General features: G+C 42.0%; 2 protein-coding genes across 4 annotated transcripts in view; one reads left to right on the top strand and one right to left on the bottom strand.

Moving 5' to 3' along the window:
• bhlhe41 (basic helix-loop-helix family, member e41) lies at positions 1–2,777 on the top strand. Its single transcript, XM_023972080.2, has 5 exons — positions 1–232; positions 343–406; positions 577–684; positions 798–909; positions 1,120–2,777. The coding sequence occupies exons 1-5, from the start codon at positions 171–173 to the stop codon at positions 2,049–2,051; spliced, it is 1,278 nt and encodes a 425-aa protein (XP_023827848.1). The 5' UTR covers positions 1–170; the 3' UTR covers positions 2,052–2,777.
• A 5,558-nt stretch (positions 2,778–8,335) lies between these two features.
• The window catches only part of LOC111952993 (ras association domain-containing protein 8), a 33,042-nt gene continuing 15,811 nt past the window's right edge, over positions 8,336–25,566 (bottom strand). For 2 of the 3 annotated variants that reach the window (XM_023972045.2, XM_023972046.2), the window contains exons 3-6: positions 22,654–23,459; positions 19,254–19,451; positions 16,230–16,380; positions 8,336–12,601 (exon numbers count right to left, since the gene is read on the bottom strand). In XM_023972045.2, coding sequence (XP_023827813.1) covers positions 12,480–12,601; positions 16,230–16,380; positions 19,254–19,451; positions 22,654–23,459 — 1,277 coding nt within the window. In that variant the 3' untranslated portion in view covers positions 8,336–12,479. The remainder of the gene's footprint in view (positions 12,602–16,229; positions 16,381–19,253; positions 19,452–22,653; positions 23,460–25,566) is intronic. The other variant, XM_023972047.2, reaches the window with a different exon arrangement.

Here is a 25,566-nt window from a genome sequence, read left to right as displayed (position 1 = left end):
CTCTCGCACAAACTGCTCGCAAAGTGGCAGTTGAGGAAAATAGACAGCATTCTAAAGCGCAGCACTATCGAGAACAGTCGCGGTGCAACATCTTCCCAAACCTTCTCTGTCTGCTGGTTTTGTAATAACAAACATTGTAAAGACAAAGTGGAATAGCCTACCGACAAGTTATGGATGAAAGAATACCGCGTCTGCAAGACAGACAATTTACTGATCATGAAAATTTTTTGGGGTAATAATTTCATTTTTAGGACAGTATGGGCTCTGTCCATAAACTATTAGATGATCACCCTTGGTACCTTTATAACTATGTGACTATCCTGCCCTCTTTATTTATTTCAGGTTGGAATACTCCTCACTCTACATGTGTAAATCGAAAAGAGGACTGAAGCGCGAAGATGGCAAGGTATGCGCTCATTTAGTCTTGTTTGTATCTCAATACAATGTCTGATAGCTAACAAGTCATTGTAGGATAACACAACTGTCTTGACTATGTGGCACTTGATGTAGAATGAATCTAACACTGTCATTCGTTTCTGTGGTCCTAATCGAATATATCTATCTTATTATCCCTAGGACGCGTACAAGTTACCACACCGATTGATAGAGAAGAAGAGGAGAGACAGAATCAATGAATGTATCGGACAGCTGAAGGATTTGTTACCCGAACATCTCAAACTGACGGTAAGCTTTTGTAATTGTGTAGGATGATGTATAGCCTAATAGTGTGTGTTTTTAATTTACTGTCTTGTTAAATGGTTGTTGAGTAATTGGATATCATGTTTTTTCCCTTTCAGACGCTTGGGCATTTGGAGAAAGCGGTTGTTCTCGAGTTAACTTTGAAGCATTTAAACGCTTTGACTGCAGTCACTGAGCAGCAACACCAGAAGATTATTGCTTTGCAGAATGGTAAATTGTTACATAACCTCCAATGACTTTAATTTTTGACTTTTAGGTTTCTCTACTTAGGCTACTTTGGGTTTAGAGTTGGGCTTGGATAGGCTATGCGTAAAAGTTATTGTAGCCTAAATCAAATTCGATAGGCCTATTGGTTGTGTTCTCACAGTTGATTACGATTAAATCATGTACTGTAAATTGTGTCGTTTCTAACTTTTTCAGGGGATCGATCGATGAAGACGTCCATTCACGCTGATTTGGATGCGTTCCACTCCGGGTTCCAAGCATGTGCCAAAGAGGTCCTGCAGTACCTCAACAAGTTCGAGAACTGGAATACGCGAGAGCAGCGGTGCGCGCAGCTCATCAACCACTTGCACAAAGTATCTGCGCAATTTCAGCCCAGTGTGCCACTGCTCCATTCCCAGCAACCTGCTGGAGACGTGCTGGAGCGGGATGGCCAGAAAGCGGAAAGCCAAGCAGGACATGACCGCGTATCGGTCATACAGAGGAGCCACGGGGAGCTTAACGAGAATGACACAGACACAGACAGTGGATACGGGGGTGAGGCGGAAAAGACCGATGTGAATAAAGGATGTGACCGTAGCAAAGCAGTAAAGATAAAGCAGGAGTTTGGGGATGACCACGCAGCCAAAAAAACGAAGATGAACTGGGCTGGAAACGGTACGACGGGCGCAGACACGACCACCAGACCCGATCTGGCCTTTATGAACTCTTTGATGGGAATAACTGGCGTGGGACAGCAGACTCCATTTTGCATGCCTTTTTACTTCATCAATCCCTCTGCAGCAGCAACCTACATGCCGCTATTCGACAAAAGTAACCTAGAGAAGTTTGTGTACCCTGCTGCGGCAGCAGCTCTCTCATCCCCGTTTCCATGGTTATACCCCGGCCTTAACTCACACGCTTCGGCAACTGCAGCGGCTGCTGCTGCCGCAGGTGCATTCTCCACCATGTCGACAGAGAAGAGCTCTGGATTCGGTTCCAACTCCAAGCACTCTCTCTCTGACGACAGTGACATGTCAAACGTGGAGCCGGGCTCACCTGAGGAGAGGGAGGACAACCCTGAAAATGATGATGATGATTATGATGATGATGATGATGATGGTATTAGGGAACGTCTCCCTAGACAATGAAAATGACTGTACATAATGAAGATAACATTAGATTTTATTTCTTGTAAAAACGGTCTAATTTACCTGTGTAGCCTATATCCTAATTGGATCTACATTCTGCATATTATTTTGTTTAGGATTTTCTGATAGCTGTCTGTTTTTACCTTATTTTCATATTTTCAATAATTTTAATTGATACTAGGAGTTTCGAGACAAGTTTCACAGTTGAATTTCTCCTGTATTTTGGCCAGGCAGGGGGAAGTTGTGACAGTCTGTGCCTTTTGCACTTAATGCAAGAGTAATCTGAATGATAATCGACAATGATTGACACTAACAACATGCACACGTCTGTTATTACTACAGTCCTAGGGTATATTGAGCTGGAGTTAGTTTTTCCATTGACACAACCTTTAAAACTGGCAATATCAGTGCCAAAGCATCAAGATAAACAATCTGCTTCTATGCGCAGTATTATCCTCAGATCCCCAATCAGATACTAGTCACATTGGATGTATGGAGTTGCAAATGACCTCCACCAAGGTTAGAATCAACATTGCTGACTCTGACTACAGTATGACTAACGGTGATAGGTGTGTTTTGATCCATTTCCTTGTACATATGCACTAAATTGACCCCCCCCCCCCCCCCATACACACACAAATGACTAACTAACTGGATAAATGACTACGTATTATGTAACTCCCTATCCATGCCAACACATTTTGACTTGTCTATTTAGTCTTCTGGAATTTTCAATCACCTCCTCAAATAAGTTTTTCTGACTGCGAGTGCTGATATTTGGCATATTAAAAAGAAGCACTTCATTGGAAGATGCTGTTTTATGACAATTGACAATTATGTCCCTGATTGGTTGGCATCTCTGCACACATAATGAGACACCGCGCGACCTGACGGCTACCTCCAGCAAAATGATACTAGGTATGATAGCACCTTATAGAACTTTGATATTGAATGTAACTACCTGTGTATTTCTTAGCTCTGGAAGTTTGTATGTATAGGATTAATGTCTAGTTCTTTACTATTTGAGAGATAAAGTGCACTTGTTTCTGCCTTTGGAAAATCCCCCCTGTTCCCTCCCAACACTCACTTTCCAACTATTCTAGTCTATCACTGTCTATTTTTAGAAAATCACTAAACTAGAGGGCAGACATTTTACTCCAGACTGTACAGACTGTGAATGTGTTTGAAGAACCAGATACTAGGCTACTACAGATATTGAAGCTTTTTAGTGATTTTGTGCAGACCTTATAAGCCACTAATCATAGCTCGTTTTGGGTAATAAGTCTTATTGTACTTATAAAGCTACATGATACAACTGATACTCAGCCTCAGAATGGAGAAGTAGCTGTAGTATCACATTCTAACACAAACACGTACAGGATAGGTGTATGTAGATGGAGAGGTAACTTTGGTCGGGGACCGATAGTTCTGATAAATGTCCTTTTAAAATGTACAATCCTTGTTTTTTTCTAAGAGATTCATTCATGCAAATGTGGTGTTTATTGTGTGTTTTGAGTTCCTTGTGTGAGTAACTACATTTAATTTGCATACCCAGTATTGCTTATTTTTAGCTTATGTTCATCAGCTCTTGCCTCAAATCCGCTATGTTTTAAACCAGGGCTCTCCAACCCTATTCCTGGAGAGCTACTCTCTTGTAGGTTTTCACTCCAACCCCAGTTTTAATTGACCTGATTTAGCCTATCAACCCGCTCATTATTAGAATCAGGTGCACTAGATTAGGGTTGGAGCAAAAACCTACGGGATGGTAGCTCTCCAGGAACAGGGTTGGAGCAAAAACCTACGGGATGGTAGCTCTCCAGGAACAGGGTTGGAGTGACTACCTACGGGATAGTAGCTCTCCAGGAACAGGGTTGGAGTGACTACCTACGGGATGGTAGCTCTCCAGGAACAGGGTTGGAGTGACTACCTACGGGATGGTAGCTCTCNGGGTTGGAGTGACTACCTACGGGATGGTAGCTCTCCAGGAACAGGGTTGGAGTGACTACCTACGGGATGGTAGCTCTCCAGGAACAGGGTTGGAGAGTTTAAACGGTCATCAAAAGTGACAAGTGTGTGTAAATAATTTTGTGAATATACTATGGAATATATGTCTGATGTCAATGTCCAAAAATATTTAACCGAGCAACTGTTGCACATTTCGTTAATGCTTTACACATATGGTGTTCTAAATTATTGCTGACAAGTTGCAAAATAAATATCAGACCAAAAACTACTTGGATGTCTTATTGTTATTTATTTGTTTACCACAAAATGGATAGTTTGCTTCATAGACACACTATATATACAAAAGTCTGTGGACACCCCTTCAAATTAGTGGATTCAGCTATTTCAGCCACACCCGTTGCTGACGTGTATAAAATGAAGCGCACAGCCATGCAATCTCCATAGACAAACATTGGCAGTATAATGGCCTTACTGAAGAGCTCAGTGACTTACGTGGCACCTCATAGGATGCCACCTTTCCAACAAGTCAGCTAGTCAAATTTCTGCCCTGCTAGAGCTGCCCCGGTCAACTGTAAGTGCTGTTATTGTGAAGTGGAAACATCTAGGTGCAGCAACGGATCAGCCGCGAAGTGGTAGACCACACAAGCTCACAGAACGGGACCAACGAGTACTGAAGCGCGTAGCGCGTAAAAATCTTCTGTCCTCAGTTGCAACACTCACAGAGTTCCAAACTGCATCAGGAAGCAGTCAGCACAAGAACTGTTCGTCTGGAAATGGGTTTCGATGGCCAAGCAGCCGCATAAAAGCCTAAGATCACCATAAGCAATGCCAAGCGTCGACTGGTGTGGTGTAAAGCTCGCCACCATTGGAATCTAGAGTAGTGGAAACGCATTCTCTAGAGTGATGAATCACGCTTCACCATCTGGAAGTCTGATCGACAAATCTGTGTTTGGCGGATGCCAGGAGTTTGGTGGCGGAAGATTAATGGTCTGGGGCTGTTTTTCATGGTTCGGGCTAGTCCCCTTAGTTACAGTGAAGGGATATCTTAACACTAAAGCATACAGTGACATTCTAGACAATTCTGTGCTTCCAAATCTGTAGCAACAATTTGGGGAAGGCCCTTTCCTGTTTCAGCATGACAATGCATCCGTGCACAAAGCGAGGTCCATACAGAAATGGTTTGTCGAGAACGGTGTGGAAGAACTTGACTGGCCTGCACAGAGCCCTGACCTCAACTCCATCGAACACCTTTGGGATGAATCGGAACGCCAACTGCGAGCCAGGCCTAATCGCCCAACATCAGTGCCGACTTCACTAATGCTCTTGTGGCTGAATGGAAGTCCCAGCAGAAATGTTCCAACATCTAGTGGAAAGGCTTCCCAGAAGAGTGGAGGCTGTTATAATAAATCCATATTAATGCCCATGGTTTTGGAATGAGATGTTCGACGAGCAGGTGTCCACGTACTTTTGGTCATGTAGTGTAGCTATAACATATGCTTTCATTGATAGAAGACACGATAGAGATGATCACAAACATTACAATGATTTACTTAACATTGACACATTCACTTATAGTGTATTAAAGTAGTCAAAAGTTGAGTATTTGGTCCCATATTCCTAGCATTCAATGACTACATCAAGCTTTTGACTTTACAAACTTGTTGGATTCATTTGCAGTTTGTTTTGGTTGTGTTTAAAATTATGTTTTGCCTAACTGAATGGGGAACAATATATTCTGTAATTTTTTGAGTCACTTTTTATTTTAAATAAGAATAGAAGATGTTTCTGAAAACTTCTACATCCATTATCACAGTAGCATCCACATTTAATTGGATCTCCAACAACAAGTGGTGTGAACACCAAGTCATCCTGTACACCCTGATACTGTTAAGTCCTCAGGTCGATGTGTATTGTTACTAGCTCTCTAATCAGCTGACATCTAGCCAGCTGTGGAATGTATAGTAAACTAAGGCTTAGAGCTAGTGTCATCCCACTGGGCACAGATGACAATTCAACGTCTATTCCATCATTGAAATGATGTGGAAACAACGTTGATTCAACCAGTGTATGCCCAGTGGGATGTGATAAGAGAATGATGAAGTGTGTTTACACTTACACACACTGACTCTGCGCTGGCTGGTGCAAAACAAACGTTTTTTCACTACTTTTGTGCTGTTTTGGCAAGGTCAACTCCAGTGAAAAGGACATAGGGCTTATGTTCCTAATAACACCTTTGAGTAGGCCTAATGACAAAGACCACCCCCAGTACCTTAGGTCTATGTTGTCACAAATAGTTGAATACCTTGATTTCTTATTAGGTTGTTATTTCTGAACACAGCCATCACTGCAAATGTCACCAATTGTCACTATTGTACATTTTGGTATCGACCTTGGAAAATGGTGCAGACGGATAGGGCTGCCGTGCTTCAAGGTCTTAGGAAACTGTGCAGTATTACATTTTCTTCCCTACATTAAAATCACATGCATTTCGCTACACCTGCAATAACATTGCTAAACACGTGTATGTGACAAATAAAATTCAATTTGATCTTTAGTTTTTAACATGACATTTGTGATTCTTCATTTGGATTGTTAGGTAATATTTCAAAAACTATTGTCTGACTTGTAAGACTACTTGATAAGTCAAAGTTGTGTCAGCTATTTGAATCAGAGAGCAATAAGCTGATTTCCAGTCACTTCTTGCTTCTGTTTTAGTCAAGGTCAGTGAAGCACAGACACAGCCTTGGGGGGTTCCCTGCATCAGTAATGCTCTGCATAGTAATGGATAAGTAGTCTCGTAGTTAAATATTACAAACTGCAACATTTCCACCCTCACTGGCGAAGCACAATACTTTCTATCTGACTAAATATTTACACAGTTGTCACCAGAATTCAGGACAATGGTGAAAGTATCTTATAGGCTAAAAGATAATGAGGGTAAACAACTAGTATGTATATCAAGTCAACTTATTCTAACCCTTACGAAAAAAGATTGCAGAGTGCAGTATAACTGCAGTTTGAGTGCAGTATAACTGCAGTATGCTGCAAATACTGCGTTCAAAATAACAGTTTTTTTACTGCAGTAATTTTGCAGTGTAACTGCAATTAGAGTGCTGTATAACTGCAGTTATTCTGCAATTACTGTGTCCAAAATACCACAGTCGACTGTAGTTACTACACTTTTACTGCAGTTTCAAACTGCAATGTTTTTCTGTAAGGGAATCAAATCACTGCAAAAGTACTTATTTTGGACACAGTATTTGCAGCATCCTGCAGTTATACTGCACTCTAACTGTAGTTATACTGCAGTGTACTGCAGTTATACTGCACTCTGCAATCTTTTTTCATAAGGGTTAGAATAAGTTGACTTGATATACATACTAGTTGTTTACCCTCCTTATCTTTTAGCCTATTAGATACTTTCACTAGTGTCCTGAATTCTGGTGACAACTGTGTAAATATTTAGTCAGATAGAAAGTATTGTGCTTCGCCAGTGAGGGTGGAAATGTTGCAGTTTGGAATATTTAACTACGAGCTCTGTATCTCAGTGCCAGTAGTGTCACTACAGACCCTGGTTCGATTCCAAGCTGTATCACAAACGGCCATGATTGGGAGTCCCATATGGCGGCGCAAAATTGGCCCAGCGTCGTCCAGGTTAGGGTTTGGCCGGTGTAGGCCGTCATTGTAAATAAGAATTTGTTCTTAACTGACTTTGCCTACAATAAAGGTTAAATACAATTTAAAAAAATGTAAGTCAACCCCACTGACGTCTATAATACAATTCAAGGTAAAACCCTTCTTAAACCAAGCATGAGTTTAAAATGAGAAATGTGTCTGACTTAACTTTGTTGCCTGAAGTGTTTTCATGACCGCTAACAGTTTAGAAATAATCCACTTGGTTATTATTATGCAATGATTTCCCACGGTCACCGAGAACCACCAGAGCCATCCAGTTAAGTCTATGGCTTTGTGATTATTGGACGGACAGCGCCATCTAGTGGAGATACCGACAACACGTTTTCCATCTCCATCATCAAGTAACTCCCACTTCTTTCACCATAGGGCTTTTCACACTACTGAGCCGAACCGAGACAAGCCAAGCCAAGTTGTACAGAGCTGGCCTAGTTACACATCCACCTTAGTTGCTCACACTGTACTGGAAAGGACAATGTGTAAAGAAAATATCTGAGCCAGCAGTTTGGTCCGGGTCGGCATGGTAGTGTTAAAAAAGGGCACATGTTTCTCCGGTGTACTCTTCCTATGTCCTGTGCCTCTTTCAATTAACATTTTATAGAATATCAGACTCATGGACAACTCCATAAAAGCTGACAAAAAGTTTGTCACATTGTTTTATTATAATAATGCAATCCATGTCATATCAGCAGCCAGTAGCCATACATCTCTGAACAATTTGCTGTGAACTAAGGCAGAAAAATAAAACATGTATGTACAGTTGATTTCTTAACATGGGAGAGCACAGGACACAAAATGTTAAACACCGACCAAAACAACCTATGGAAACATACAAGTGGTTTCTTATCTACCCATTTCTCCAATAAACATCTTACTCGCACAATGAACAGAGCTAGCCTGGTCCCAGATCTGTCTGTGCTGTATTGCCAACTCCTATGGTCACTGGCGTAACAATGACTATAGGAATTGGCAAGACTACAAACACATCTGAGACCAGGCTAGAACAGAGCAGGGTCATTGTTGGAATAATCCCCGGTAAAGCTTGACATTAGTCGTATACAGTATATGCAGAAATAAGTATGAGTATAAGGCACTTGTTAAGAACTTATTAAAAGCTGAGTAGCAGAGAACCATTAGTTTATCAAAACCAATGAGATGTGTTCGGTACAATGAGGGCAACTGTTGCATACATACATCACATTAAAATGTGTCCATTTGATCAACTCGTTTTATCAGATTTTAGTCAGTGCTATAGTGTTACATTAGCCTGGTTCCAGATTAGTTTGTGCTGCTTTGGCAACTCCTCTGGTCATTGTCACGCCAAGGAATTGGCAAGACATGAAAAACAGATATTGGTCATTATCCACAAAGCTTCTCAGAGTATGGGTGCTGGTCTAGGATCAGGTCCCCTCTGTCCATATAATCATATTCATTTTGCTATAAAAGATAAAAACCGATCTTAGATCAGCACTTGTACTCTAAGACACTTTATGAATACAGGTCCTGGGACAAGTCTAGTTTTGCATATCTGTCAATTCAGCCAAACTCTCTTAGGATCTAACAAAAGTGGTTTTAGTGTTACTTAGGGCTCAATTGAATCCGTAGTGCTGAAGATCTGTGCTGTAGCATGATTGAAATGTAAAGGTCATTTCCCATTGAGCCGACATATGCTGCGTTTACCATGAAGGCAATCCCTGCGAATGCAGGAACATTGCTTATAAATTGCTATCACCCCGTAGCACAGGTCTTCAGCCCTATCGATGAAATCGAGCCCTTAGGTTTGAATAAGTATTCAGATATGGCTACTTGGAAAAACAAACACATGCAATAAGACCTCTAATCTTTGGACCCATTTCTTTACAGATGAATAAGATTAAACATTTTGGCAAAGTAATACATATTTTCAACACAAGATAAAGGAGAAAACTAACACTGTCGGTTCATTTGATACTGTTACATTAACAATACTGCATAACTGTACATACACAGTTCTCCTTCTTCCTCAGCAATTGGAAATACATGTGGTGACCGAACTTCATACTATCTACAGTATTCTAATATTTCAATAAGTGATTATATCAGTTGACATTTCACATATCGTAACAATAAGTGACATATCAGCACTTTTGGACAGTTTATAGGCTACCATCTACCCTTTCTTCAGTAACAAAGCCTTGAACCAATGGTTGTATAACTGTGCATAGTGTATAATGACAATCGGAACAGAGCAGAAACAGTCTGCCTGTTGGTTGATGTGAGCCGAGGGTCAAAGTTTGTTATGATACAGATGCAGTATAAATGCTTCAGAAACAGACATCCTTTAAAAGTTACTGTTAGTGGCCCCCAATAGGGCCACTGTATAGACATCTCATCCACGACTCAACACAGTCCATACATCAATCAATACACTGGATAAAATACAATTATTTACCACAGAATCACTAAACTCTTCAAATTTACAGTATCAGTCAAAAGTTTGTACACACCTACTCATTCAAGGGTTTTTCCTTATTTTTACTATTTTCTACATTGTAGAATAATAGTGAAGACATCAATATTATGAAATAACACATACAGAATCATGTAGTAACCAAAAAAGTGTCAAACAAATCAAAATACATTTTATATTTGAGATTCTTCAAAGTAGCCACCCTTTGCCTTGATGACAGCTTTGCACACTCTTGGCTTTCTCTCAACCAGCTGCATGAGGTAGTCACCTGGAATGCATTTCACATAACAGGTGTGCCTTGTTAAAAGCTAATTTGTGGAATTTCTTTCCTTCTGAATGCGTTTGAGCCAATCAGTTGTATTGTGACAAAGTAGGGGTGGTATACAGAAGATAGCCCTATTTGGTAAAAGACCAAGTCCATATTATGGCAAGAACAGCTCAAATAAGTAAAGAGAAATTACAGTCCATTGTTACTTTAAGACATGAAGGTCAGTCAATCCGGAAAATTTCAAGAACTTTGAAAGTTTCTTCGTGTAGTCGCAAAAACCACCAAGCGACATGATGAAACTGTCTCTCATGAGGACTGCCACAGGAAAGGAAGACCCAGAGTTACCTCTGCTGCAGAGGACAAGTTCATTAGAGTTACCAGCCTCAGAAATTGCAGCCGAAATAAATGCTTCACCGAGTTCAAGTAACAGACACATCTCAACATCAACTGTTCATAGGAGACTGCGTGAATCAGGCCTTCGTGGCAGAAACCACTACTAAAGGACACCAATAAGAAGAATAGACTTGCTTGGACCAAGAAACACGAGCAATGGACATTAGACCGGTGGAAATCTGTCCTTTGGTCTAATTTGAGGTTTTTGGTTCCAACCGCCGTGTCTTTGTGAGATGCAGAGTAGGTGAACTGATGATCTCTGCATGTGTAGTTCCCACCGTGAAGCATGGAGGACTAGGTGTGATGGTGTGGGGGTGCTTTGCTGGTGACACTGTCAGTGATTTATTTAGAATTCAAGGCACACTTAACCAGCATGGCTACCACAGCATTCGGCAGCGATATGTCATCCCATCTGGTGTGCACTTAGCGAGACTATCATTTGTTTTTCAACAGGACAATGACCCAACACACCTCCAGGCTGTGTAAGGGCTATATTACCAAGAAGGATAGTGATGGAGTGCTGCATCAGATGATCTGGCCACCACAATCTCCTGACATCAACCCATTTGAGATGGTTTGGGATGAGTTGGACCGCAGAGTGAAGGAAAAGCAGCCAAAAAGTGGTCGGCATATGTGGGAACTCCTTCGGGACTGTTGGAAAATCATTCCAGGTGAAGCTGGTTGTGAGAATGCCAAGAGTGTGCAAAGCTGTCATCAAGGCAAAGGGTGGCAACTTTGAAGAATCTCAAATATAAAATGTATTTTGAATTGTTTAACACTTTTTGGGTTACTACATGATTCCATATGTTATTTCATAGCTTCACTATTATTTTACAATGTAGAAAATAGTAAAAATAAAGAAAAACCCTTGAATGAGTAGGTGTGTCCAAACTTTGGACTGGTATGGTTTAGTTCACAGATTTCAACAGCAAGTTTTTCAGTTTGGAGCGATATTTTCCAAAATGCAAACATTCATAAAAAATAGTATCGAACCTCTTTACTGTATGTTGTTATAATGGATAAAATATTAATGTTTCAAAACTTCTTGATTCATTAAAATGAAAATAACGTAATTGCATACACTTTCAAGGGATGAAAACTACGATGATGCTGATGATGATAATGACGCATCACTTTTAGTTCCAAGGTTTAAATAGATAGAAAACCATTCGGGCTATGACACACGGTGCTCATGTCTGTTGCTATATTGTCTATAATCAACTACCTCTGTCTGTCCATTCAAGCGCCCTGCAGTCAGATATGTTACCAATAGTTTTTCCTTCATCATTGGAGCTATCATCGTCACATGTTGGCCCATGTCGGAGACTTGGAGTGCTTGTACACAATGGCCTATAACAATATGATCTCTTTTAGTGTTCCTGTTCTCCATGATATGTAGGTAACAGAACAGAGCATGGACCGGAGAGTGCTACTGAGGTAACCTGTACTTGGATGTCCCATCACAGGGATCCTTTAGCACTGGTCCTAGATCTGTATTTAGCCAACTTATTTGACTAGGAGTGACTGGGTGTTGAGGAGTTGGCTAAAGCACACACAGATCTGGGATCAGGTCTTAGTGGAACCAGGCTACCTTTAGGATGGTATTCAGGTGTCCAGCTAGCACGGGAACAAAGTCACCGCAAGTGTGCCCTCTTTTCTCTTACACGTAGATCCCTTCTGGGTTTAGGCCAGATGTCAGTGGACTGTGCAGGACCCGAAGGTGACCAGGCATCGGGTGAAAGGAGACGGGACGCTTCAGGGAACCAGACATAGGAACCAAGTCTGAGAGAAAGGGAGAGAGAGAGAGAGAGTGAGCATAGCCTTGCTATTGAGAGAGGCTGCCAGGCAGACCTGGCTCTCTTGAGAAGACAGGCTATGCGCCCACTGCCCACAAAATGAGGTGGAAACTGAGCTGCACTTCCTAACCTCCTGCCAAATGTACGACGATATAAGATACACATATTTCCCTCAGATTACAGGGACTCCAAAAAGATTTGAAAACAAATATTGATAAGCTTCTGATTCTGTTAGGTGGAATACATTAACAATTTTGTAATTTAGCAGATGCTCTTATCCAGAGCGACCTACAGGAGCAAATAGGGTTAAGTGCCTTCCTAAAGGGCACATAGACAGATGTTTCACCTAGTCGGTTTATGGCTTTGAACAAGCAACCTTTCAGTTATTGGCCCAACGCTCATAACCTGTAGGCTAACTGCTGCACCATAAATATACATAAATACAGCAGTTTGCAATCATTGCAGCAAAAATTGTGACCTGTTGCAATAAGAAAAGGACAACCAATGGAGCAGAAACACAAGTAAATGAAACCTATATTTATCTTATTCTTTTTCCCCCTGCCATTTGTACTTCTACTATTCGCACATTGTAACAACACTGTACATACAGTAGTTAATATTAATATAAAATGTCAAACGTCTTTCTCTTTTGAAATTTGTGTGTGTTTAATGTCAACTATTCATTTGTTATTGTTTATTTCACTTACTTTGGCAATGTAAACATATGTTTTCCATGCCAATAAAGCCCATTTGAATTGAATTGAGAGAGAGAGTAAGAAAGAGATAGAGAAGGGAAAGAGAGAAGGGGGAGGGAGAGAGGGAGGGAGACCATGCAGTGTGTGCATTTGTTCCACCCCCTCAAGTGACACTTATGGTTTCCATGCCAATGGCTGCCTAGATACGGCTGCCGGCATGCCCAGCATCACACACTCCGCCAGCTCAGTTCTCCCTCTCTCACTCCATCATATTTTTTTTTACATTTAAAATGTAAGTGTTTTAGTAGACGCTCTTATCCAGAGCGACTTACAGTAGTGAGTGCATACATTTATCATATTTGTTCGTACTTGTCCCCCGTGGGATCATATCCCTCCATCACTCTCTCCCTCCATCATCATATCCCTTCATCACTCTCTCCCTTCATCCTCCCTCCATCCCATGCTCAGCAGTTTCTGTGGTGATGGACTCAGTGGACTGTAGTCTTGCCTACCAAGAGGCTGGCCTGGCAGAGAGAACAGTTAGACAGAGAGCTAAGAACACTGTGAACACTGAGGCTTGTCAAAAGGCTACGGGAGCATACACAAACAAACTATTCTAGTCACCAGGTGCTCTTGGAGAACCTTTGAATTCCTTAGAAGTTCAGTCTCTTTATATCAATCTTGAATTTTAAACGGATTTCGGAGGTGTAGGATAGTGCCCAAGTGTTCCATGTTAGAGACTGTAAAAATATTAGTTTTATGCACTAAACCAGACCTTGTTAAAATATCCTCTATATCAACTTACGCAACAGTACACCTTTAAATCCCACCTCACCCACCAAGTTTTTCCAGATCACTTTTCCAAATGTTTTTTTTATAACTGTGCACTGACCATGTGCTTACCATTACCTCATGTAAATGGTTTGCTCTTGAGATAGAGGGATAGACAGAGAGATACAGAGAGAGAGAGAGAGACAGAAAGAGACAGAAAGAGAGAGGGAAAGAGAGAGAGGATGAGTTACTACAATCGCTTAAGAAAAGGACACCCTCAAATCCACTTTTCAGATTTGAATGCGTGTTCCTCTATGCGTTACTAGATCTGACCACACAGTGTCAGCGTTGAGCCGTGCAGGACGCCAGCCATAACAGTTAACTTAATGGCCAAACAGAGGGCTCTTGCTGATTGAACACACATGTCCTGCTAGGTTATTAGAAGGACATGAACATTAAACTCATTACTTGACATAATGGAAAACCATTAGCATGAAGTCTAATATAAATACAAGCGCAAACCATTTACATGAGGTAATGGTAAGCACATGGTCATTGCACAGTTATAAAAAAAAACATTTGGAAAAGTGATCTGGAAAAACTTGGTGGGTGAGGTGGGATTTAAAGGTGTACTGTTGCGTAAGTTGATATAGAGGATATTTTAACAAGGTCTGGTTTAGTGCATAAAACTAATATTTTTACAGTCTCTAACATGGAACACTTGGGCACTATCCTACACCTCCGAAATCCGTTTAAAATTCAAGATTGATATAAAGAGACTGAACTTCTAAGGAATTCAAAGGTTCTCCAAGAGCACCTGGTGACTAGAATAGTTTGTTTGTGTATGCTCCCGTAGCCTTTTGACAAGCCTCAGTGTTCACAGTGTTCTTAGCTCTCTGTCTAACTGTTCTCTCTGCCAGGCCAGCCTCTTGGTAGGCAAGACTACAGTCCACTGAGTCCATAACCACAGAAACTGCTGAGCATGGGATGGAGGGAGGATGAAGGGAGAGAGTGATGGAGGGATATGATGATGGAGGGAGAGAGGGAGAGCTGAGCTGGCGGAGTGTGTGATGCTAGGCAAGCCGGCAGCCGTATCTAGGCAGCCGTTGGCATGGAAACCATAAGTGCCACTTGAGGGGGCGTAACAAATGCACACACTGCATGGTCCCCCCCCCCCCCCCCCCCCCCCCCCCCCCCCCCCCCCCCCCCCCCCCCCCCCGTAGCTGAGTCATCCTATCTCAGCAGGCACACAGTGAAAGAGAACTACCGTAGAAAAGCCTAAGTGGGACTGATTGAGTGACCTGACAAACAGAGCAGTGGAAGAGCAGAATGGTGTTTTTCATGAAAAGAAGATGGCGTGATGGCAACGTGATAACATTTGAAGGTTTAAAGTATTTTTTGCACAAATCTGTGCTCTTTTGCTGCACGGAAATGTCGCCCGACAAGTCACACGGCACGTGAATGCACCTCCTGCACAGTGCTTAGAGATGCAGCCAGTGTCATGAAGTTGTCAATCATGCCTCTTTATTCAGTGTGGACAAGTTTGTTAGGCATTATGTTTAATTAATCAGAAATAAATCACATAATACAGTATGTGATTTTGCCCTTTCAATGAATAAGCAATACTCAGCAATATGATGTGACCACGAGCAGTAGTCAGAACAAAGGTTATCGCAGAAGCCTCCCAAGTGACGCAGCGGTCTAAGGCACTGCATCGCAGTGTTGCAGCGCCACTACAGCCTTGGGTTCGATCCCAGGCTGTGTCATAACCAGCTGTGACCGGGAGTCCCATAGGGTGGCGCACAATTGGCCAAGTGTTGTCCAGGTTAGGGGAGGGTTTGGCCAGTAGGGCTTTACTTGGCTCATGGTGCTCTAGCGACTCCTTGTGGCAGGCCGCGTGCATGTAGGCTGACTCAGTTGAACAGTGTTTCCTCTGACACATTAGTGCAGTTGGCCTCCAGGTTAAGCGAGCGGGTGTTAAGAAGCTTGGCGGGTCATGTTTTGGAGGACGCATGACTCGACCTTCACCTTTCCCAAGCCCTTTGCAGCGATGAGACATGATCGTAATTACGATATTGGGGAGAAAAAGGGGGTAACAGGATGCACCCACAGAGGATCTATGAATCTAGCTCATTTGACAGAAATTACCTGTGCCCTGTCCGGTGTGGGTAGTCCCCTCCTCTTCCTCACTGGGCTCGGCTGGCAGCACGGTAACCTTGGTGCCAGTCTGCTGGATAAACTGCTGCAGGTTGACCTGTCTCAGCTCCTTGGTCAGCTGCTCCAGCTCATGATGCATGTCCTGGAGGGGAGATACAGATTGATCAACGATATAAATCTATCTTTTTGCCATCTGTATTTACTCTACTGTATAATCTGACTGCAGCTATACTGACTGGTCATCTGTTCCTGGGGCCTCATTTACCAACCATGCAAAAACTCTCACTAAATTCTGCCGTACGTGGAGATTCTAGGATTTGCACGCAACATATACGCATGTTTTCATTGATAAATCAGAGACGTATTATATTTATGCGCTCGTGAAGGAGCGTTACAACCCTGCCTAGAAATCGTCCTCCATTCACCTTTCATAGTAACAAAAATGCCCTAATTTGCTGTATGATTTGGAGATCCTGTGTGGCTCAGTTGGTAGAGCATGGTGCTTGCAATGCCAGGGTTGTGGGTTTGATTCCCACGGGGGACCAGTATGGAAGTTTATGTTTTCACTACTGGATAAGAGTGTCTGCTAAATGACTGAAATGTGATGCAACCAACTTTTTAGGGCGGTTAAGAGCATTGGGCCATTAACTGTAAGGTCGAATCCCTGAGCCGACTAGGTGAAAAAATCTGTTGATGTGCCCTTGAGCAAAGCACTTGACTAGGTGAAAAATCTGTTGATGTGCCCTTGAGAAAGGAGCTTAACCTTAATTGCACCTATAAGTCACTCTGGATAAGAGTGTCTGCTAAGTTATTTAAATGTACACATTTTATGTTGTAACTGGGCCATGACAGTTTCTAAAAGAAATGACAAATTTGCTCACATTTTTGTATACAGTAGGTTTGGGCAGAATGTTTCAATCTCACTAACCAGGTTTCCATCAAACCTTTTTATGTGAGATTAAAAAATGTCATGACAGGCCTGAGGAAACAGCAAATTTGTCGGTAAACTTTCCAAATGTAGACAAACAAAATACGCTAGACAAGCTGGGATCTGTTTGTGTCTGTAAAATTTATTTTGTGAGAAATGGCGGTGGAAATGCTTTATGCGCAAATATTGATATAATAACCATCATATCGGAGTAAACTTGGAGTCACACGATGACAAGTCTGTGTGGTCCTCCCACCATGACTCGGGAAAGCATGCAGTTTGTTAGGCTACAGATTAAATAAATGATGAACTTCACAGGGTGGTGAAAGTGAAAGCTGATGAACTTGATGCTCCTTTCCAATAAATGTCTATGGTCTTAATCTGGTGACATGATGATCGATGTTAGGTTGCCATTTGACAAATAAAAATAGTATTTTGTCCATAATAATCTAGTCATTTAGGCTATACAAGCACTGTATACGCGAGCTGTTGGCTAAGGCGCACGTGCCAATACCAGTATGGACACATTTGATATATAAGGCACATTTTTTTGTGACAAAACCATCAGTAGAGTTGAAACCCATTTAACTTGTATTTTTTTATCCGGTACATGGAAATTTAACTGCAAAAGTTTGTTTTATGTGCACTACCTCATCATGCACATACTTTTATCTGCAACAAGTACATTTAAAGGAAATACATCTCTGGTGGGAAAATGTTTTTATGACGATTTTATTTATTTTTTATTTTAGAATATAAACCTAGCTATTACATTTATTTATTATGCATGCTGCCTACAGTGAGTGCCAAACATTGGTCATACATTCTACAAGATTGATTGTCTATTCGAACAATTTAAAGCTACAACCCAAACTATGCAAAAGACAAATTGTTGTTCAATATTTTATCTCCTGCCCTGGTATAGGCTCTGAGATTAGGTTATGATGTTGAGCTCCTATCGCACAGCAATACTGTAGCCTAACCATACTGTAAAATATTTTAAATAGGCTACCGGTCTATTTACTTTCGAGCATGCTTGGCTATTGAATGAGTGATGTATAAACAGTAGCCTATTTGAAGAGTTTATTTCCAAAACTCTATATATCCATTTTCAGAAATGTTGGTAAATTAGCTTATTGTTTAAAATGTATAAAAAATAATTGATGTTTTTTTCACTATCTAATCATGGCATTGGGATGTTCAATGACATATTTATAAAAAAAAAAAAAATGTATCACTTGATGGTTTCATTTCAGAGAGACAAATAATCCAGATTTTTTTGCTAAACGCTATATATCCACCTCACTCTCAGATAAATAAGTAATACTACTAAGTTCCTGTAAGGGCCATCATCACCCTTCCTATGACTTCATGTAGTGTTGAGAGACTCTTCTACACTACATGCCATATCAAAACATGAATCAGATCTTACACGCTCACTGCATGCCTTTGAAAGGGAACGTCTATGTCTTCTGCTGTAAAACGTGAAACACACAAGAAAGGTAAGCCTGAATACTGTTTATTTATGATTTAGCCTAATGTTTTCATGCCTGTCTTGGTAAACCAGGCTTATATGTGTTTGATTCTAAGTGTGCTACTGTATTCGTACCTGCTATGATTTAAGGCTATGTATGATGATTTCCTGCTTTTATCCCTGCCTTGCTAGGCCAGGTTTATGTTTGCTGATTCAAGTAATTTTTTGGCAGCTGCTCATGACGACTTTGATTTTTTTAAATTTTATTTAAAAAATTTAAAGTCCCTTATAAGGGCCTGTTTAGACTCCCTATGTCCACACAGTGCTATGTCCTGTCTATCACATAGCATAACTATGTCCAGAACCACTTTGATGTGATCACGATTCCTCTCTACAAATGAATAGTCCCTGGCCTTGCCGTTAAGTTGATTTAAACCAAATCCCAGGCTTGGTTTGCACTGCCGTGGCTTCGTATCTGGTATGCTTCTGGTATGTACTGTATACTGTATATGTAAAAACACTATATGTGTTTCTACATGCATTTTTTCATGTGTATGCTCATGCATCAGCTTGTGTGTGTATGTTAATACATGTGTCAATGCCTGTGTCTGACCTGCAGTCTTTTGCCACTCAGGCCGAGGGACCTGTCCACGGCTCTGCAGCTGCTCTCCAGCTGGACAGACTGTCTGTCCTGGGCCTTGAGCTCCGTGCGGCCTCTGAGTACCTGCGCCTTGGCCTCCACCTCGCTCACCCTTTGAGTCTCCTGTCTCTCCCTCTGCAGACGCTCCTCCTCCAGACCTGCCTCTACACCCTGACACACAGACAGGTTTGAGTTTTAGACCAATAGGAGTAGGAGATGGTTAGGAGAACATATGCTTCCCAGCACCCTAGCTACATCATCGGTTTTGCTGGTAGTCTGTTATATAGACCAGGGTTTCCCAAACTTGGTCCTGGGGCCCCCCTTGGGTGCACATTTAGTTTTTTTTCTTCCCTAGCACGACACAGCTGACTCAAATAACCAACTAATCATCAACCTTTGATTATTTGCATCAACTGTGTAGTGCTAGGGCAAAAAACAAAACCTGCACCAAGGGGGGGCCCCAGGACCGAGTAAGGGAAACCCTGATTTAGATGGAAGTGCATAGAAAGGCACAGCAATAAATTCAGAGAGAGGATATGCATTATCTGTCTTTAAAATGATGACGCAAGGTGCCTGCACACTTTTAATGTTATGTGATTATAACAATTTATAAAACTGATTGGATGAGCAGCGTTCCAAGCCGTGCTGTATTGGCTGTCACAGAGACACACCAAAGTTCCATCTGAATCACTGCGCCTCCATAAGAATATCATGTCTGAGTCATCTCTCTATTTATTTATCCCAACTTGCACATTATATCCCCTTGCTTCCAGCCTAGCATTTAGTTTGGTACAGCGGGCGTTAATATAAGCCTCACTGTCTGTTTGACCTCGGAAACAATGTTTCACTTTTTAATTTCCTTCTCTGTAGTATAATAAATAGAGTGAATGGTGCACAGACGAAACGAGACAACTTTTTCGGAGCCAGTTAAAATCCCGCATCAATAGAAAATAAGCTGAAAGTTGGCTAGCTAGCTAGCTAGCTAGCTAGTAAGTGACCAGAATGTTAGCTATCCAGCCTGCATAGCAACCATTTTGTTTAGAACAACCAGTTATTTTGCATAGCTAGCAACTTATTTTGGTCTGTAGCAACAAGCAACCAGATGGTGGAAGAATAAAATTCTATGAATTGACTAATCAAAATAACATTTTAATGAAAATATGTAATTCATTGTTATTTTAAATATGTCAGGCCGAAAAAGAGCATTTACCTGTGACTGTATTCATGATACACCACTGCCTCGTGCCTTATTGCTTAATTATACCATGCCGGAATTGTTAAATACTCATTTCTGATTTCCTTGAAGAGCATTCTAGAGTGTGCATTATTTCGTTATAAAACACGGCAATAACCAACTGCTATCAATAGTTGAATTGAGAACATTATTGGCATTGTTGAATTCGATTTTTATAGCTAGCTAATATTTAGGAGGACTGATGGTTTGCTTAGCTAGCAAGTCTATTTGCTAGGTTACCAAGGCAATTACTGTGGCTATCCAGTAAACTTTCTAGCAACTTGTGGATGTTGAACACATTTCTACAGGTAAATTCACTCAGTAATGTGTGTGTTAAATTATAGCCGTGGTATAAGCGGGATAATCAACTTGGTGCTGTATGTGTTCTCTGGAAAATAATGGCACTCTGCAAAAGGTTAGTGCCACTCCGCTGTGCTTCGTGGTCACGGCCGCCCCGCTCAGTAGGCATGATTAGGTGGCGGCAGATTGACAAGGACTGCATGTTCTGAGCAAAACTGACAAAGACGGAAGTCCAACAACAACACATAAAACCTCACACAATTCTGCCCCAAAACAATGACAATTTCTTTCAACCAGTTCCATGTGGACTTTTTAAGTGAGCGCTGATGCCACCCTTTGATAAGCAGTGCCCACTTTGTCAAAGGCAGGGGGGGGATTATTTTACGTCTCCATGGTGCTGTTGGAGAGACGCATCTCTGCAGCGCTCCACCAACGTTCCGTCAAAAAAAGAATCTAATAAAAATCATGTAGCAGATATAGGATATGGTAGAAAGACTATGTGGCCTTTTCTGTAGCCTACAGGCTGGAGATAAAATGTATGTAATGAGACGGCGCTCAATAAAAAAAAACGCTGTCATGTTAACAAACAATATATCCTAAAAACAGCACAGGTCAAAGTAAAATGCATAATATCTAATGGACAATCACAACTTTTGTCCAGGAGTTCCACCCCGTTTTCATGATCAGTGGTTTAAAGTTTGTGTCCGTCAATTTTTGATCATCTTATCATAGTGAAAAGGAAAATACTTCTGCATCTCCTGCTGTGTAAATACATTGCAAATAGGCTAGCAAATAGGCTAGCGATAACTGGGTATCTGATATTCAGAGCTTAAATAGCCAAATTGATGTCACAGGAATCAGGACTAATAAAGCCAATGCAATGGCCTGTTTTACAAACAGTGGGCCTATCACATTGATGGACATTCATAACATTCTATTGCGGTCTGACATATTAGGCTACACCCCAGTAATCACGAACCGACGTCTTTTGGACTTCTTGTTATGGTCCTGTCCGAACGTTTGGTGTTTTACAACCGGTAGGCTTCCCACATAGATAGATGGGCATACCTAAAATTCAATTTCAGGCAACACTGTAGGCTACATCTTTTGGTGCAGTTCCAGACCGGCCTTGATTTCCACGGACTTTGGTTTTTAGTCCGGTCCAGACCAATCATAGACGTCTACGTTTGGTTAAGATTTTGCCTGGTCTGGACCAGCTTTGATTTGGCCCAAACATAGACGTCTAGAAATGACTTATTTTCAACTTTCATTCAGAGCCAAAAAATTAGCCTGATTTCAATATCCGGAAAATACATATTTTCCACGTCTGTAAAATACGTATTTTCAACATCCGGAAAATAAGTATTTTCAACTTTCATTCAGAACAGAAAATTAACCAGATATCCATGTTCAGAAAATACATATTCTTTTTACCGTCCGGAAAAGATGCCTTTTCAACATCCTGGAAAATATGTATTTTAAACATACGAAAATACCTTTCCTCCTTTCATTCAGAAATTAAATCGAACTTAACATCAACGTCTGGAAAATACGTCTTTTAAACGTCATTTTGCTCACTGGGATTATTCTAGTTTTGCGGGGGGCGGCATTTTTTGGTCTCGCCTATGGCCTATGGCGGCAGAACAGCAAGGACTGGCCCTGTTCGTGGCACACACCTTTCGCATCATGCATTATTTTCCTTAAGGTCACATAGCCCCTTACACAATATACAACAGAAATCGTAACATTTAGGGGCCCTTTAATAGTGTCCATGCCACTTGATCATACCGTATCTAATTAATGCCCATGGGTCATAAATCCGAAGTGTGTCCCACCCACCTGTACCAGAGCCATCCTGTCCCCCAGCTCGACCTCAGCGCACTGAAGACGCCCTCTCAGCTCCTCAAGCCTGTCCTCCAGCTGCCTCTCACTCTCCAGCTCAATCTGCAGCTCGCTGGCCCAGAACTCCTCCTCCTCCATCTCCACCTCGTTCTTCCTCAGCCGTCTCTCCAGCCTCACTATCTCCTCCATCAGCCCCCCTGCTCCTCTGGCCTCCTCTCCCCCTCTCCCCCCCCAGGTCTGCAGTTCACCCTCGTAGGCCTCCAGTCTCTTCTCCAGCACGCCCAGAGTCTCTCTCTGGAGCCCCACCAGTCTGACCAGGTCCTCCATGCGGCAGGCCCACATGCCGGGGGACACTGCCCCTCCTGTGGCTGCCGCTGCTGCATGGTGGTGGTGGTTATGGTTCCCACCATTCCCCTGGAGTAGGAGACGTCGTTTGGCCTCGAACTCCCTCCCCTCCCCCACCCGGCCTCCACTCAGGATGTCCCGGAGGCCCCGGGGCCCGCCGGTGAAGGTGAGGGACTTGCGGCGCGGCTCGCGGCGATGGAGGGCGTGTTCGCTGGGATGGCGGAGCTTGGCGAGTGGCGGGAGGCTCTGCCGGTGTGGGCCGCGTTCCGGACCCCGGAGCAGGGGACCCTCGGAGGGGGGGCGTTCGGTCAGGGAGGGGCCCGTGCGGTGCAGGATCAGCTGGACGTCACCGGCATACTGGCCCCAGGTGTTGAGGGAGGCCACCGGGCTCTCGTGGGGGGCCAGGTGGCGCTCTGTGTCCCGCCATTTCTCCACCAGGGTATAGCGCCCAGTTCGGCCTGGGAAAAACAGATAGGACAAGTTCAGTTATGTCAGCTTTTGTGTATGTTTTAGTGTATGCTTTGTGCATAGTTTTGTGTATGTCTTCTCAGGCAATGTACTTTGACAAACTAACTAACAAATCTGTCGAGATGAATAATAGCTCTCTTTGTAATCATATTTTACGTGGATCAATAGGATAAGTATCAGTGCATCGTCAGCTATTAAAAAGCGAAAAGCGAATGTATAAGAGCCTTGAATAATTTAACATCTATCTACTAACAGAGATGAATAACCCTGTTAGTTTTTTTAGGTAATATGATATTTGCTTTAGTGGAAATTATACTTTAGTGGGACATTTTATTTTCCAATTTCCAATTTTCACACAAGAAACAAGGCCAAAGAGACTGAGGCAAACCACTTGATATACACAGTCTCTTTCCAGTGCTGGTCCCAACTAGAGATAAACCCCAAAAACCTAACATTCATCTTGTCATTAGACATTTGTACTGTGTATAGGAATTTCTATATGGAAAGTAGGAGGAGGGTGGATGGAAGAGAGGAGGGAGCTTCGTCAGTGCTTTTGCTTCCCCTTGCCTGCAAGAGATGGAGGGATGACTCAGACTTTCCCTCCTCTCGCCTGCCCCACGCGTAATGGGAAGTGATGTCAATACAGTCTGCTCCATTCCTCTCCTCTCACTGACAGAGAGGGGGATGAAGAGATGGATGGTGGGGGTTTCTGACTAAGACCCTCTCTATCTCTCACTACAGCACCAGATTGAGGCGTAGGCTGGAGGAGAGGAACAGATATTAGTTTTCAGCAGTAAGCCAAATTGTAAGACAGCTCCTGATTAAAATTGGAGTTTAATTAACCACCATTTCTTATACAAGCAAGTGGTGCAACACATTATAACAGAGAATCAGTATATCCTCTTCACTGTCGCTATACTTGAGTACTACTCTGTAACACTGGCCCAAATTGCTACGCAGTCAATCAACTATGGCTTGGTGACAAAGACAGTAGCCTACCTTACCAAAGTCTCACAGGTAAATACTATAGGTTAGGTTAGAGGTACATTATACTATTATTCTATTATTCAATATCATCCATAACGAAGGGGAAAGCACATGCAGAAAACAAAGTATAGGCCTACATTCTTAAATGCTAATATTTTAAATATTAGTAGCCAACACACATAAAACAAACATCCTAAAGCCTTTGTTAAAGGGATTTTCCAGAAGTTTTGAATAATTTCAGCCAGTAGTTTTGAAATTAGTGCTCACAAACCAAAGCAGGTCTCTGAAAATTGTGCACAATTGTGTACAACATCCCATCATTTTTCTCGAGCCTCTGTAGCATGTGCCCGAAGAGAGTAAAAAAAACTCTGTGGTGTTCATGTTGGGTGTACATCCCACAACCTCATTGGATTATACGGAACCGACCTGATCCCACCTTCCACTTTAACCATGCAACCTCATTGGACATCATTCCACCTGCCAATCAACCTTGTCCATCACGTTTGGTTGTTGCAGGCCAGTTCCCAAATTCCAGTAGTTGAATGGATTGTCTCATCAGACTAGTAAGGAAAATGAGCAAGCAAATGTGAAAATGTAATTTCATACAATGGAAAAGTTGCATCAAATGTCCTATTCCTTGAAAGTCGTGTATGGATTATGTATAGCATTTGCATACGTGATGAATGATGATCGCTGGCAGTTCAACTGCAGTGTTGTATTATTACCCCATATCATGGAATACCTGTGTGAATGTTTATAAGGACAAAAGGTGGACACATGGAATTATTCGATTTGGATGGATGGTTGACACAATAGAAAGAGCAAATATTTTATTGTCTAAAAAGTGGGTGAAAGTTTGCTTCAGTATGTATTTCTCGAGTGTATCAATATGTGTGTTCTGCCGTGATTGGCGAACGGGACAAATTAATGGACGGACACCTGGTAAAAACCTATTGGGCATTATATTCCAAAATTCACCAGTGACACCATTTAGAATCTAAAGGTTGTCAGCATAGTGTTTCTGATCAGCAGGGCCGTGCACAGACCTAAAAAGGGCACCTGCTCCTGCTCCCAAAAAACACACACAAAAAAATATCTGTTGACTTAAAA

Source organism: Salvelinus sp. IW2-2015, linkage group LG26 (genome assembly GCF_002910315.2).
Source record: "Salvelinus sp. IW2-2015 linkage group LG26, ASM291031v2, whole genome shotgun sequence".
Classification (NCBI taxonomy): Eukaryota; Metazoa; Chordata; class Actinopteri; order Salmoniformes; family Salmonidae; genus Salvelinus; species Salvelinus sp. IW2-2015.
Note: the sequence above shows the minus strand (reverse complement) of the source record. Positions and strands in the feature narration are given on the sequence as shown.